The 12,895-nt window shown below is 36.0% G+C and overlaps 2 protein-coding genes across 3 annotated transcripts in view; one reads left to right on the top strand and one right to left on the bottom strand.

Moving 5' to 3' along the window:
* LOC120624634 (ras-related protein Rab-37) overlaps positions 1-12,895 on the top strand; it is a 99,108-nt gene that overhangs the window by 21,999 nt on the left and 64,214 nt on the right. The gene's annotated exons all lie outside the window — the stretch shown is intronic.
* On the bottom strand, positions 4,956-7,749 carry LOC120624633. Its single transcript, XM_039891286.1, has 3 exons — positions 7,452-7,749; positions 6,027-6,356; positions 4,956-5,351 (listed from the first exon to the last, which is right to left on the bottom strand). The coding sequence occupies exons 1-3, from the start codon at positions 7,582-7,584 to the stop codon at positions 4,957-4,959; spliced, it is 858 nt and encodes a 285-aa protein (XP_039747220.1). The 5' UTR covers positions 7,585-7,749; the 3' UTR covers position 4,956.

Here is a 12,895-nt window from a genome sequence, read left to right on the forward strand (position 1 = left end):
AGTACTCGGTGGTCTTCTGATATCGGGACCGCCCGATTTCCCACCTGATCTGTTATAACCTTCTCACCTTTTATAGTTGGTGGCGACATTTACCTTCGTATTCTCATGATATTGTAGCGGTTTTTCACTGCCTGAAAATACGAATACAACGACGTTTGCTAAAAATGAAACCTTGTTAGGTTTCATCGAGTCGATTTTTCGCCCAGTAAACCCCATGCATACTAAATTTAATGAAAACCGTTGGACCATGATTCAAATTATTATACTACTAGCGGTCCCTCGCGACTTCGTCCTTCGTTATTATACAAACTTGCCCCTTCTCGGTGTAATGGTTAGATGATGTATTGATGATGATGATAAAATATAGAAATATATACAAGAATTGCTCGCTTGCTACGGCAGCACCATGCTGGCTCAGTGCGGATTTGTGGACTCCACACACCTTTGAGAAAATTATGTAAAACTCTCAGGCATGCAGGTTTCCTCACGATGTTTTCCTTCACCGTTGAAGTAAGTGATATTTTAATAACTTAAAACGCACATAACTTAGAAAAGTTGGAGGTGCGTGCTGGGATTCGAACTCGAGCTCCTACCCACTGGGCTATCACCGCTTCTACTTGTCGTCTTCATAGTCGCATAATTTAGCAGCGCCAGTTTGTATACTCTTTGCTAACTGTCGGGACACTAACTACAATATATCAGGGGGTTAGATCGTTCGGATCAGGTGGCATGCAGTTGGCCCTCATCACTTATGTTCAACGTCGGCGTCAGGTGCTGGCGACACGGTTTGGGGCTTATGAAAGACTAAGATTTAATTTGACTCGGGTTGGGTTCTGCTAATGTGTTTCCATCATTAATTAAATTAAACTAGTGTGTTTTGAAAAACATAAACAAAATTAAATATATTATATACCTATATTGTAGTTAAATAATATCTTAATTCTTTTGACGATAACGGTGAACGCTGTGAATTTAAGTAGGAAGTTCGATCGGGAATATATTATTTCTAAAATTTCACTGGTCTGGTCAGTGGGAGGCTTTGGCCGTGGCTAGTTACTACCCTACCGACAAAGACGTGCTGCTAAAAGAGTGTGTGTTGATTAACCGATTAGGGGTATGACTACCATACTCCTAACCTAACCTAACCTAACAGCACGCTTCCATCGTAGACTGCATCATCACTTACCACCAGGTAAGATTGCAGTCAAGTGCCTAACTATAAAAAAAAAATATTCAGATTATCCTTGGTTATAACAAACTAAAAAAAAATTTATTCAGATTATCCTTGGTTATAACAAACTTTATATTCGGAACTCCGGTAATGACTTATCGAACCACAAAATGTATCCCAACTATTTACTCAGGTTTCTGCTTTCAAAGGGAGAAGAGGGTTATTTACTCAAGTGATTCCGAGAAATCAATTTGTAAGTATAAACCTCCAAATGTAATCGGATGAAATAGATATACATATTATCTTCTGTTATAGGTAATATACTTATTACATAGTTATATACCTAAGTAGGTACACTAGATTTATTACGTTAAGTAATTCAGTTATATTACTTTTATAAATTTTAAAATTCATATAAAAAATTTCGGAACCGACAGGATTTGAACCTGCGACTCTCGGGCAATCGCGGCCTGAGCGCTTTCACCAATTTAGCTACGGCTCTCCTTCCGTCGATGCCGAAATTAGTATATGCCTTTCTCATTAGTCTTATAGCGTCTGTAGCGTAGTCATCTAGTAGGAAACGTTACAGTTTCGATCTACTTTTTCAAAGGTCCATATTACAATGAGACACGTTCGAAACAAGAGATGACACATTGCTTTTTTTTATATTTTTATAATTTTTATTAGTGTTTTTACCTACACTTGGAGGAATTATCAATTTTATAGATTTTAAAATGCATATAAGTAAAAATTTTCGGAACCAACAGGATATCGTCGTATTAGTCGAATAAAAATGAAGAAGTATTTGTTATTACTCGACTAGAGATACTAAGTACTTGACGTAATCTATAGCTTTCTAATAGATTTATTTTTGAAAATGTTTTTGTCTCTTTTTGCAGTTAGGTCGGACGTAGAGAACTTATTTACGCGTGTTTACAAAAGAACCTGAAACTTGTAAATGTTTACAAATTTGCTATTTGATATACTTCGGGGAGTGTGCTCGGGAACTGTTGCATCGCGTTCCCTCTTCACCATATTACTAGCATCACACCGCAAAACACCGGGCGGGTTTACATCACTATAAATAAAAATAAAATAAAAAAGCCTTTTATTTCCTGTAACTTACATTGACATACCTAAGATAGTTTAAAGTTAGTATTTTATTTTTCGTTTACTTAATATTTATTATTATGAATGTTAGTTTATTACAATAACCCCAGATTGGGTAAAGGCCTCCTCCAACGATGTCCATTTTTCTCTATCCTTTGCTACTTTAGCCCAATTTGGGCCGGCTATTTTTTTTGATCTCGTCCTCCCACCGTGTCACTGGTCTCCCTCTGGCTCTTTTGCCTTCCGGGCCTTTCCACATAGTTGCTCTCACGGTCCACCTCCGGTCTGTAAGCCTCGCTATATGACCTGCCCATTTCCACTTCAGTTTTAATGCATAGCTCAAGGCATTTGTTGCTTTTGTTATGGATCTTATTTTTGTATGGCGTATTTTATCAAGTTTTTTTATGCTGAGCATGCTGCGTTCTAGTCCTCGCTGGCAGGTGTTGATTTTTTGTTTTGATTTGGCCGTAAATTTCCATGTCTGGCAGCCGTATGTCAGGCAAGGTAGGAGGCTAGAGTTCATGATCTTTGTTTTTATTTTTACAGGCATGTTACTTTTAAAAATTTCTTTCAGGCTCCAATATTTATTCCACGTTTGTTGAACTCTTCTTCCTATCTCTATGTCATTATTTGTTTTATCAAAACTAATTGTTTTTCCCAAATATATGTATTTTTCTGCGTATTCTAGTGGGCTTCCGTTAATTAATATTGGTATCTTGCAACTGTTTGTCATCGTCATAGTCTTTGTGAGATTGATTTCCAAACCTACATCTGCGCTGGCTAACTGTAAAGATTTTATCATATATTGCAGCTGTGAGCTTGTCTCGGATAATATCACTATGTCATCTGCAAACCTCAAATGACTTAAGAAAGCGTCATGTATATAGAGTCCTAGTTTGTTCCAGTCCAACTTGCTAAAGATTGTTTCTAAAATGGTTATAAATATTGTAGATGAGAGCGGATCACCCTGTCTTAAACCCCTCTCTATGGGGAAACTTGGGCCCAGGTTTTCTAACTTTATTTTAGCCGTATTATTTTTGTATATGCATCTAATGACCTCTATATACACCTCGCTAACTTCTTGTTTCTTTAAGCTTTCCCAGATACTTGCGTGTGTTACAGTGTCGAACGCTTTTTGGTAATCAATAAATGCGAGATATAGGGGTCTTTGATGTTCCTGGTATTTCTCAATAATTAACTCAAGGGTGTGTATATGGTCGATTGTAGAGAAAGCCTTCCTGAATCCTGCCTGCTCTACAGGTTGTCTAGCTCCAATTGTGGGACTAATTCTAGCGTTTATAATCGTGGAGAACAACTTGTATAGAGTCGGTAGCAAACTTATGGGTCTGTAGTTGCCTATGTCTTTGGGATCGCCTTTCTTATATAATAAAATGATGTTAGATTCAGACCATTGTGTAGGCGTTTCAGATTTTTGCAGTATCAAGTTGAATAGTTCAGCTAATGGTGTAGCCAAATAGTGTGTGCTGTTTTTAATGCTTCGTTTGTAATGTTGTCGGGTCCGGGTGATTTTTCTAGTTTTAATCTCTTTATTGCTTCTATGATCTCTACTTCGCCCACTGCTGCAAAAGTGACATGTATGTTACTGTTGGATTTTCGAGTCTTGTCGCTATAAAGCTTTTTATAAAAATCAGTTGCTGTAGTGATGATGTCAGTTCGTTTGTTCGTGTCTTTGTCTAAATTTTTCAAACCTTCTATCCAAGTTTTATTAGTTCTGAGTTCTCTATAGGCTTTCTTTGTGCTTCCGGTGTGATATAGGTGTTTTTCTATGACATTCTGTCTGTATTTTTCATAATCTTTTACTATGTTTTTGTTGACGAGTTTGTAGAGTGCGGAGAGTTCGTTTTTTTTCACTATGTTGCCAATATCCCAAAAACTCGCAAAGCGATTTGCATGTTCTTTTCTTATACGTATGGATGGGGTTTTGAGCGCCTTTCCGAGTTCTGTGTTTCCTAATACTTACAACCTTGGTATCTTTGGAACAAGAAGAAATTGGCACCTTCTAGGTATGCGCGTCCAATCTTAGGCCACATCTGCACTTCCATCAAGTGAGATTGTGGTAAAGCGATATTACCAATTACTTGGGTCACTTCACTCACAAAACATGATAATTAATTAAAATATAACGTTAACTCGAATAGGAATATATAATTATTATTTTTTGAATTTATGATTTATAAATTATTTAATTAAATTATTCTTTCTTTTTTGATTTCGTTATAACACTGTTTCATTTGTTATTATTCACTAATAATGACCACTGCAAGTTTAGCTCTTATGAATCTTAAATATAATACTTAGGTATAATAAGTAAAATATGGAGTTGGGCTATTCTTTATCGCGATGATGTGAAATAACGTTAGATACAACGGAAAGTTACTGTTATGTTAAACCATATTTTTTGCATGTAAATTTGATTTATACAGATTCAGTGCCTGAATTTTCTGAAGGGAGATTAAAGTAAGACGTAAAAAAGATGTCAAAACCAAAACAAAGAGTCTGTGTTTAACTTTGAAGAAGACATGTTGTGCTATGCAAAATAAAGGCTCGTCAATTACTTGATAAATTTCTGGCTAAATTTTTTAGATCTAATATACTGAATAGATCTGATGACCGACATTAAAATAAACTCATAACATTTTGAGAATGCGTTTTATTCAATCGTGAAGTGCGTTTTCTATTTTGATGCTAACGTGCGATGAATTTTGCTCCTGCTGGGTCGACCAATTAGAAGTATGCGGGATTGTTGATGGCCGCAGAATATTGTTGGTTTTGGCCGGAGTCAGCTGTTGTATTTCCAATTCGGATACCAGGTTGAATATTTTGTTCTTCGCTATAGCTTGTAGGTACGGTGAGAAGCTTTTGACTGTATTCGATAAGCTTAGAAAGAATAAATCCATCTGGTCGTGTGTGATCTCGGTCTCTTTATATTCTTTGATAACGTCATCTGAATAATTTGTTGTTACATAGGACGAAGGGCTTGGTTGTGAGTTAACCCACTTTTGAGAATTCTTTTGCATGTTCTGACCGGAATTAGGTGATGGTGAATGAGCTAAAATAAAAGTAAATATTACATGTAGACATCTTAACCACGTTAGATTAATAGTAAAATCTGCATAAACTATTCAAGTCTAAGGTAGTCAGGTAATTTTTTTTTATGAATTTAATTAATTTGAGATTTACTCAATTAATTCAAATTTAAAATTCATTTATTTTAAGTAGGCCCAGTCTATAAGCACTTTTGAAACGTGAAGTCAGTAAGTTAACTTCGTCCTTGATAAAGATGTTAGCATAGCATGTTTCCTTGGACGTTGTTGACTTTGACAAAAGAGGCCTGCTCTTAATATACCACTGCTGGAGTGGGATGTCAAAAGGCTGATGATGATAATGAAGATGATGATCAAATTATTTAACCAAATTTCTTAAATTTTTCGTGTATGACTGTTCAAATAAGCAAGATTAACTAATTTTTTTATTTTATAAATTTACTTTGCTTTTACTTTCTTAATCTAATATAAAGTGTCAATTTTCGCATACGTCTTCTAACGGAGTCATCTTTATTCTTAATTCAAATAATTCACAATGAGAGCCTAGCAGAGAAATTGGGTTAAAGATTGTAAAAAGATTTCCACGCGCCACTAAATTAAATCTGCCATGTTAAGATTTGGGATTGGAATGTTCTTCAAGTAATTAATCGTAAATTTATTGAAATATTCAAAACACATACCAAAATTCGCTGGATCCATCGCCACAATGTACTGTTCAATGTTCTCTGGGTGTTCCATTTCTTCTTTATCATTCTTATAACATTCAGAGTTACCCTCGAAATCAGAGTTAGAAACATTGTCAAAGTCACCGCCGTTCTGATCACCTTCATCGTCGTTTGGAGGCATTTTTCTCTTTTCGCACAAATACCTGTTTAAATAAGAAATCTCGTCTTCGAATTTCCATTTCTTGACCTTCGCAGATGGCTTTTCGGTTACACGCTGTTTCCTTTTGTTTAGTGCTCTTCTGTATGCATCTCTTAAGCCTTGCCATTTGTGTTTACAGGCGGAAGCTGGAAAGTGTAAATTATGGATGCATTTGATTACATTAACCTTTGCCGTGCCGTTACAATACTACTTTGCCGTGTGGAAAAAGCATCCAGACCCCCTAGATTCGTCGTCGAACATACTTAACTTCGTCTATCGTTCTATCTAATAGTCTAACGAGGCAGTCAAATGGTCGTGATTGGCTAAATTTGTTTGTAAAATCTTCTTTTAATCAATCAATATACTATAATGGTACATTGCTGGACTAAAAGCATCTCCCAATACGAGGGTTTGCTCATTACCACTACGCTGGGCAGACGGGTTGTTGATCGCAATATATGGTAGTAGTAGCAGCACAAAGGATGCTGCTACTTTTGCTTTCCCCTTTTTATTCCTTTTCTTCCTTATTCGCCTCGTTTGACACCCACGGGAAGAGTGTAGTGAGTGGTGACAACTGTATTCTGTATTGGATAGAAGCAGGCGTTACTTTGCGGAAATCCATGATATATTATCAAAATTAAGCTCAATTTTGATAACTGTATTCTTATCTGCCATCACCACACGACATCTTACTTTCTTTATTTTAAATTATATTTAAGCCAATAGTTTCAAATTATTTTTTTTTCAAAGTAGGGCCAGTATAAGCAATTTTGTAACGTCAAGTTTGTCTGTTGTAGTGACTTTACTACCAACGACTTTACTACTAGGCAGGTTCTACTGAGAAGAAGCTGGCAAGAAACTCAGCCGTTACTCTTTTCCAACATAAACTATTTAGATTTTACATTTCATAATGTATTTTACGTTTAATAATGTAAGTTAATAAGAGCCACAATCACTGTATTTGCTTTGACCGTTGACCAACCATTCAATTTTATATAAACGTATAATTTGACAGCGCCTTTAAACTAACCGGTACTTTTGTATTGAGTCTACAATCCATCTCCACTGTTCAGTAACTCTTCTGACATGACAGTTGCGATCGGTCACCTGCATTGGTACCAAATTTACCAAAGAAGCCAGTTGGCAACTTTTAGATAAGTTACAAAGTCGCGTAGTAAGTTGCCACCGGTTAACAACTGTCAACTAAATACAGGAGCTGACGAGTATAGTTAAGCACCTACCTGGTTGGTTTAATATTTGCGATATTTCGTTCCACGCTGCGTCTTTTTTCGTGCTATCCATGTACTTCGGATGGGACGTGTCGTATAGGAATACGTAATGTCGCACTAATCCTATTAACTTTTCTTCGTTCATTGTGCTGAGCTTATTTCGATATAGGTACCCAATGAAGATACAAACACTATAGCCGCAGTAAGTTTGACAGCAGTAAATTACTTTTTATTTTAATTTAGTGAAATGAGGCCAGTTTTTTTTGCGGTGCGGACTGGAGGCGACGGAATTGTGAAGCGACGTGGCAACGCCGCGTCGTGCACGCTACTATTGCCCGGTTACAACGCGTGGCCGTGGGTCGTATTCATGCACGGGTTGAGTGATGGGTAGAGTCGATGGTAAAATTGTTTTTCTAGTCGAGTAAACGTCGTAAGTCAGCGTCGAGTTTTATTAAACATTGTGAATTATTTATTCTAATAAATAAATATACTACGACAATATACACATCGCCTTCTAGTCCCAAAGTAAGTGTAGGTAGTTTGTGTTATGAAAAATAAGATGACTGATGAATAGTTTTATGAATAATAGGTATACATAAATATTTATAATGTAGGTACATATAAACAGTGGCGTGCATAGAGGGTATACACAGGGTATGCAGATGATATAAAATGAAGAAAATCTCCAGTACGAGTTATAAAAACTTAAGGATAGGCTTTTTCTAACTTCTACAAAGTCTATCCTTAAGTTTTTCATAATTCTTACTGGAGATTTTTTCTTAACGAGTGCATACCCTGTATGCACGCCACTGCATATAAACACCCAGACACCGAAAAACATTCATGTTCATCACACACACATTTACCAGTTGTGGGAAACAAACCAACGGCCCGCGCAGTTCGGCCGTTAAAATACTAAATATCTAACAACTAGGTAGGTATATACACAATTTGAGAATGTTATTGTTAAAATATTTTTATGTACCTAGTTCAACGCAATTATATTTTATGCCAAAACAACCGCTTATCAATCTATAGTAATATTATAAAGAGGTAAAGTTTGTGAGTTTGTGATACTGTAGGGGGTATCTGTGGAGATACTGAACTGATTTTGAAAATTCTTTCACACATTATTTGTGATTGCCATAGGCTATATATTAAACTGAAAACTGAAAAGAACTTTATTTATTAATAATCAATGTTGGCTTTTATCGGGTTGGCACTCCTGTAGGACCGCATAATATATTTGTACCAAATAATAACATTACATATTGGATAGAAGCAGTCGTTACTTTGCGGAATTTGTATAGTGTAATTTATAATTTCTTCAATCTTTATACTCTACACCAAACATTATTTATTGTAAAGTGAATATTTCTTGAGGATGCTCCGGTGTCGAAGCTAACGTCCATAACATTGCCGAAGATGAAGAAGAAGAGTGGAGTGGAGATTTAAGAAATATAAATTACACTATACAGATTCTCCTGCTCTTCTCGGAGTGTAGCAAATTTAAATTTCTTAATTAACATTACTAATAGAGAAATTTTGGACAATAAAAACGTACAATTGTAACCTGGTAAAATAGCCAAATTGGCACGCGATTAACATACGCACATTTATTTAGAATAAATATTTTTTTTTTGAGAGAGAGACCGATGCGTGCGATTTGTGAACGGTAAACGTTCAAAAACGACGGAAGTATGTAGTAAGTATGTCGAAATTGTCGGAATTTTTTCTTGAAGGTTTTAAAAAACAGTTCAACATTCGACTATTTACAAGTTTGAGGAAGTCGTGATGGCCCGAGTACTATTTATATTGGTTAGCCGTTGTTTTAGTTGTAACTGTTACTGCGTGAAATAATGACAAACTATCCAAAATAATTTAACATTTAACAAAACTTATAATCAATGTTAGGATTTTAATTTAACTAGCGTTGTAATTTCCACTTGTTTGTTTTTCTTTTAATTTAATCTTATTTTTGAACGAGAACGAACGGTTGTCATTCTCCGATTGGTCAACGCCGGTAGACGCATAACGGCGGGAACCAATCAAATTGCTTGGATACTTACTACCTGGACGGCTGTGAGTTTTGGCGGGGGACTTGGGTTTTTCTTCGTGGCGGGTATGATCATTCTCTGAAGGGTCAGGGAGGAAAAGTAGAGGTTGTGAAGAATAAGTCCATAATGTCATCTATAGGTATATATAAAAGAGAAAGTGTGCGGGTATGTTCCGTATAGGCTCCGAAACGGCTGGACCGATTTCAATGAAACTTTCAGGGAATCTTCGGACTGACCTGGTGAGTAATCCTGTAAAGTTTGGTGACGATCGGAGCACTCCTATTTTTGAACTGTCAAACTGTCAAATACAGCTTTTATTTACTATGATGATATTTATTGTTGGGTGTACATGGGTGTAGACAATGATCTTCACCCGCTCGAGAAGAGAATGAATACGGAGAGAAATAAATGATTTAATATATTATGAGACTTAAATTAATAATTTAATGATGTAAGTTTATTGTTTAAATAAAATAAAGCAAAATCTAGGCCGGCGAAGCGGGCTGGGTACGCTAGTACCTAGTTTATAAAGTAAATTAATAAAGTGATATTTTTATGCTACGTTTATTTGCATCTTTTCGTGGCCTCATCGCTATCCTACTACAGTTTTTATATTGTAGATAATTAATAAATTGTAATAAGTTAAGTTATTGTAGATAATGTTAAATTGTAAATCTAATCCATCGCATCACTATTCACGGGTGACGGAGCGATATCAGCAGCTGCGCGGTGCGACGGTTTGGCAACGTCGCGTGCCATGCACGGATCGGCCGCTCCACGGAGTCGCGTGCCGACCGACACTAAAAAAACCTTCTATTACCTGTGAGCTGTGCGTAATACTAAATCATATTACTACTCTTGTTTTTAAGTTGTATTTTTATGTAAACAATCTTTTCAACACTTGTTAGTGTAAAGTGGGTTTAAAAAAAAAATTGGGTGTACACGCGTTAGAAGTGACACTTTTCAAAAAATGTAGCTTTCGCCTTATTCTACGATCGTAGAAAAAACTACAATAACCATAGAAACACGGTATTTAATACATTGAAACTTTTATTATAACGCTTTAGTTTATTTAAATATCAGAAATAAATACATATAGGTATATCGTGAATACAGTTGTCAGTTCTCACACAAACATACGTAGATGTCCTTACTTTTACTTTTTTGACTACAGCTAACTTCAGAGTGTTTTGTGATTGTGTGCGCATCGTAAAAAATTACTCTCATATTTTTTCGCTAAAGCGCCAAAAGAAATATAACTTCAATGACAAATAAAATGAAATGAATAATCTTTAAGAATTATGCTTTTATTATACCTATTTTAATATTTTCTGAGGATGCTCCGGTTTCGGAGCGAAACGTGCGTAGGATCTGTTTGGTGTGGACTGTGGAGTATAAGGATTGAATTAATTATAAATTACACCGTACAGATTATCCTGCTGTTCGCGGAGTATAGCAAATTAAGCTTAATTCTCATAAAATAATTTGGGCATGCAGTGCTTTTGTGCATGTATGAAGTGCACGCCACTGGGTGGGTCTATGATATTAAACCCTCTCTCTTATGAGAGGCCTGCGCTCAACATTGGGCCATTAATAGCCCGAGTGTATGATAGCAGCTACCATAAATATTAATCATCACTTTTTTAACGGTCGTAAAAAGTAATGTTAGTCGATACAAAGGCACAAAGACTGAGATAAAAAAAGACTGACAAAGCCTGGGATGTTTAAGATAAATCGGACAAACTATACACATTATAATTGTTTTCTGGGTCCAAAAAGTATCACAGGTTATCCCAGGTTTTAGGATTTAGGTCTCTATCCCTAATCTTTCATGGCATTACTAACTATGTAGGTGTATAACTAGAATTTTCAGTAAAATTTATTTCGAGTCAACGTAAAGGACTTATCTAAGTCTTTCACAAATAGAATCGGGCACGCTTACTTAATTACTGAAACTTTTGTAATCTGTTTAGGGGTTTAATTAATTATTTTCAGTAGGTTTGTAAGTTAAACTCTGTGGCAAAGCAGTCTGTGTTTTATAATATTTATTAAGTTTTGGGGTCGAATACCAAGTGGATCGATTTCACTCTCAGCTTTTTAATGCCATAGCACATAAGGCGCTGGCCTCCTCTTTCATAGAAAAAAACAAATTTGGATCTTTTTGAACAGATACAGTTTAGACCCTAAATGCAATATCACCTGTCAGTGATCATGCAGTCTAGGATACACCATAACAGTTAGACATATAGCCTCGCGGATTCTATTGTAGATAATCACAATTACTTTAAACATGTAGTAGGTACATTATATTTATGGATCATCAATCATTTTCGCCAGTAAAACTCTAAGTCGGTATGACATCTTTAGAAAACATCGTTATATTTCAGCCAGTTAGGTGTATGCCATTTATGTTAAATCAAAAAGTAAAAGTACGAGTAGCTACGGCCGAAAGCTCCTTCCAGGCATTGAAATTTGAAAGGCAGGTTTCTTGTGGGGCGGGCGTAAGTACCATTTATAAAATTACTAGCGATCCCTCGCTACTTCGTTCGCGTCTAAGTCAACCTTAAAAAATGAACATTGTTGTCGTGGACCTTTTTTTAGAACTTTTAGACAAATTTATCATACATGATTTTACCGAAAAGTTAACCGTTTACGCAACGCACGCAGCGGAAGCTCACAAAAGGAAAAAAGACCAGTGTTGAAACATCGGTGTCATGCTCCTATTAGTCTTAACGTGTTGATATATAGCCTATAGCCTTCCTCGATTAATGGGCTATCCAACACTGAAAGGATTTTTTAAATCGGACCAGAGACCATGAGTTCATCGCGTTCAAGTAAAATAAACAAACAAACAAACTCTTCAGCTTTATATATCAGTATAAGATAGCATTAAGAAACAATCAGAGCGGTGTAATAAAAGTCTATAGTTTTAAAGGGATACACACATAACTGCAATAAGGTTCATCAGTGCCTTTCATCCAAGGTATCCACAGGGTATGCAGATGATATAAGATGAAGAAAATCTCCAGTACACGTTATCTAAACTTTAGGGTAGGCCTTTTATTACTCCTGAAATACCTATCGTCACTATATACCTAATAACAATACCTACCTAATACATGTAACAAACAAATTGTAATGTTGATGTTCAAATAACATTTTTCATTTTCATTTTCCTTATGTTTTATTTTAATTTTATATCATCCGCCCGCTTAGTGCATACCCTGTGCACACCCTGTAGGCGAGGTTCATCATTGTAAATCCTTAATCAGACCACTACGTGGCCGGCTACGTAATAACGTATTTCGCGACAGGTGTAAATCTTGCAATCACTGCTGACAAACGTCACTTGTTTATTTATTGTACGGAAAAGTGATGTTTGACAGCAGTGATTGCAAG

This window comes from Pararge aegeria, chromosome 6 (genome assembly GCF_905163445.1).
Source record: "Pararge aegeria chromosome 6, ilParAegt1.1, whole genome shotgun sequence".
NCBI lineage: Eukaryota > Metazoa > Arthropoda > Insecta > Lepidoptera > Nymphalidae > Pararge > Pararge aegeria.

What these genes read in the sequence shown, in the direction of transcription:
- LOC120624633 (XM_039891286.1), bottom strand. Translation starts at nt 7,584, where the DNA reads ATGAACGAAGAAAAGTTAATAGGATTAGTGCGACATTACGTATTCCTA. An exon ending in GCAAATATTAAACCAACCAG is followed by an intron (nt 6,357 to 7,451) that starts GTAGGTGCTTAA and finishes TACACTTTCCAG; the next exon opens with CTTCCGCCTGTAAACACAAA. An exon ending in GATGGATCCAGCGAATTTTG is followed by an intron (nt 5,352 to 6,026) that starts GTATGTGTTTTG and finishes CTTTTATTTTAG; the next exon opens with CTCATTCACCATCACCTAAT.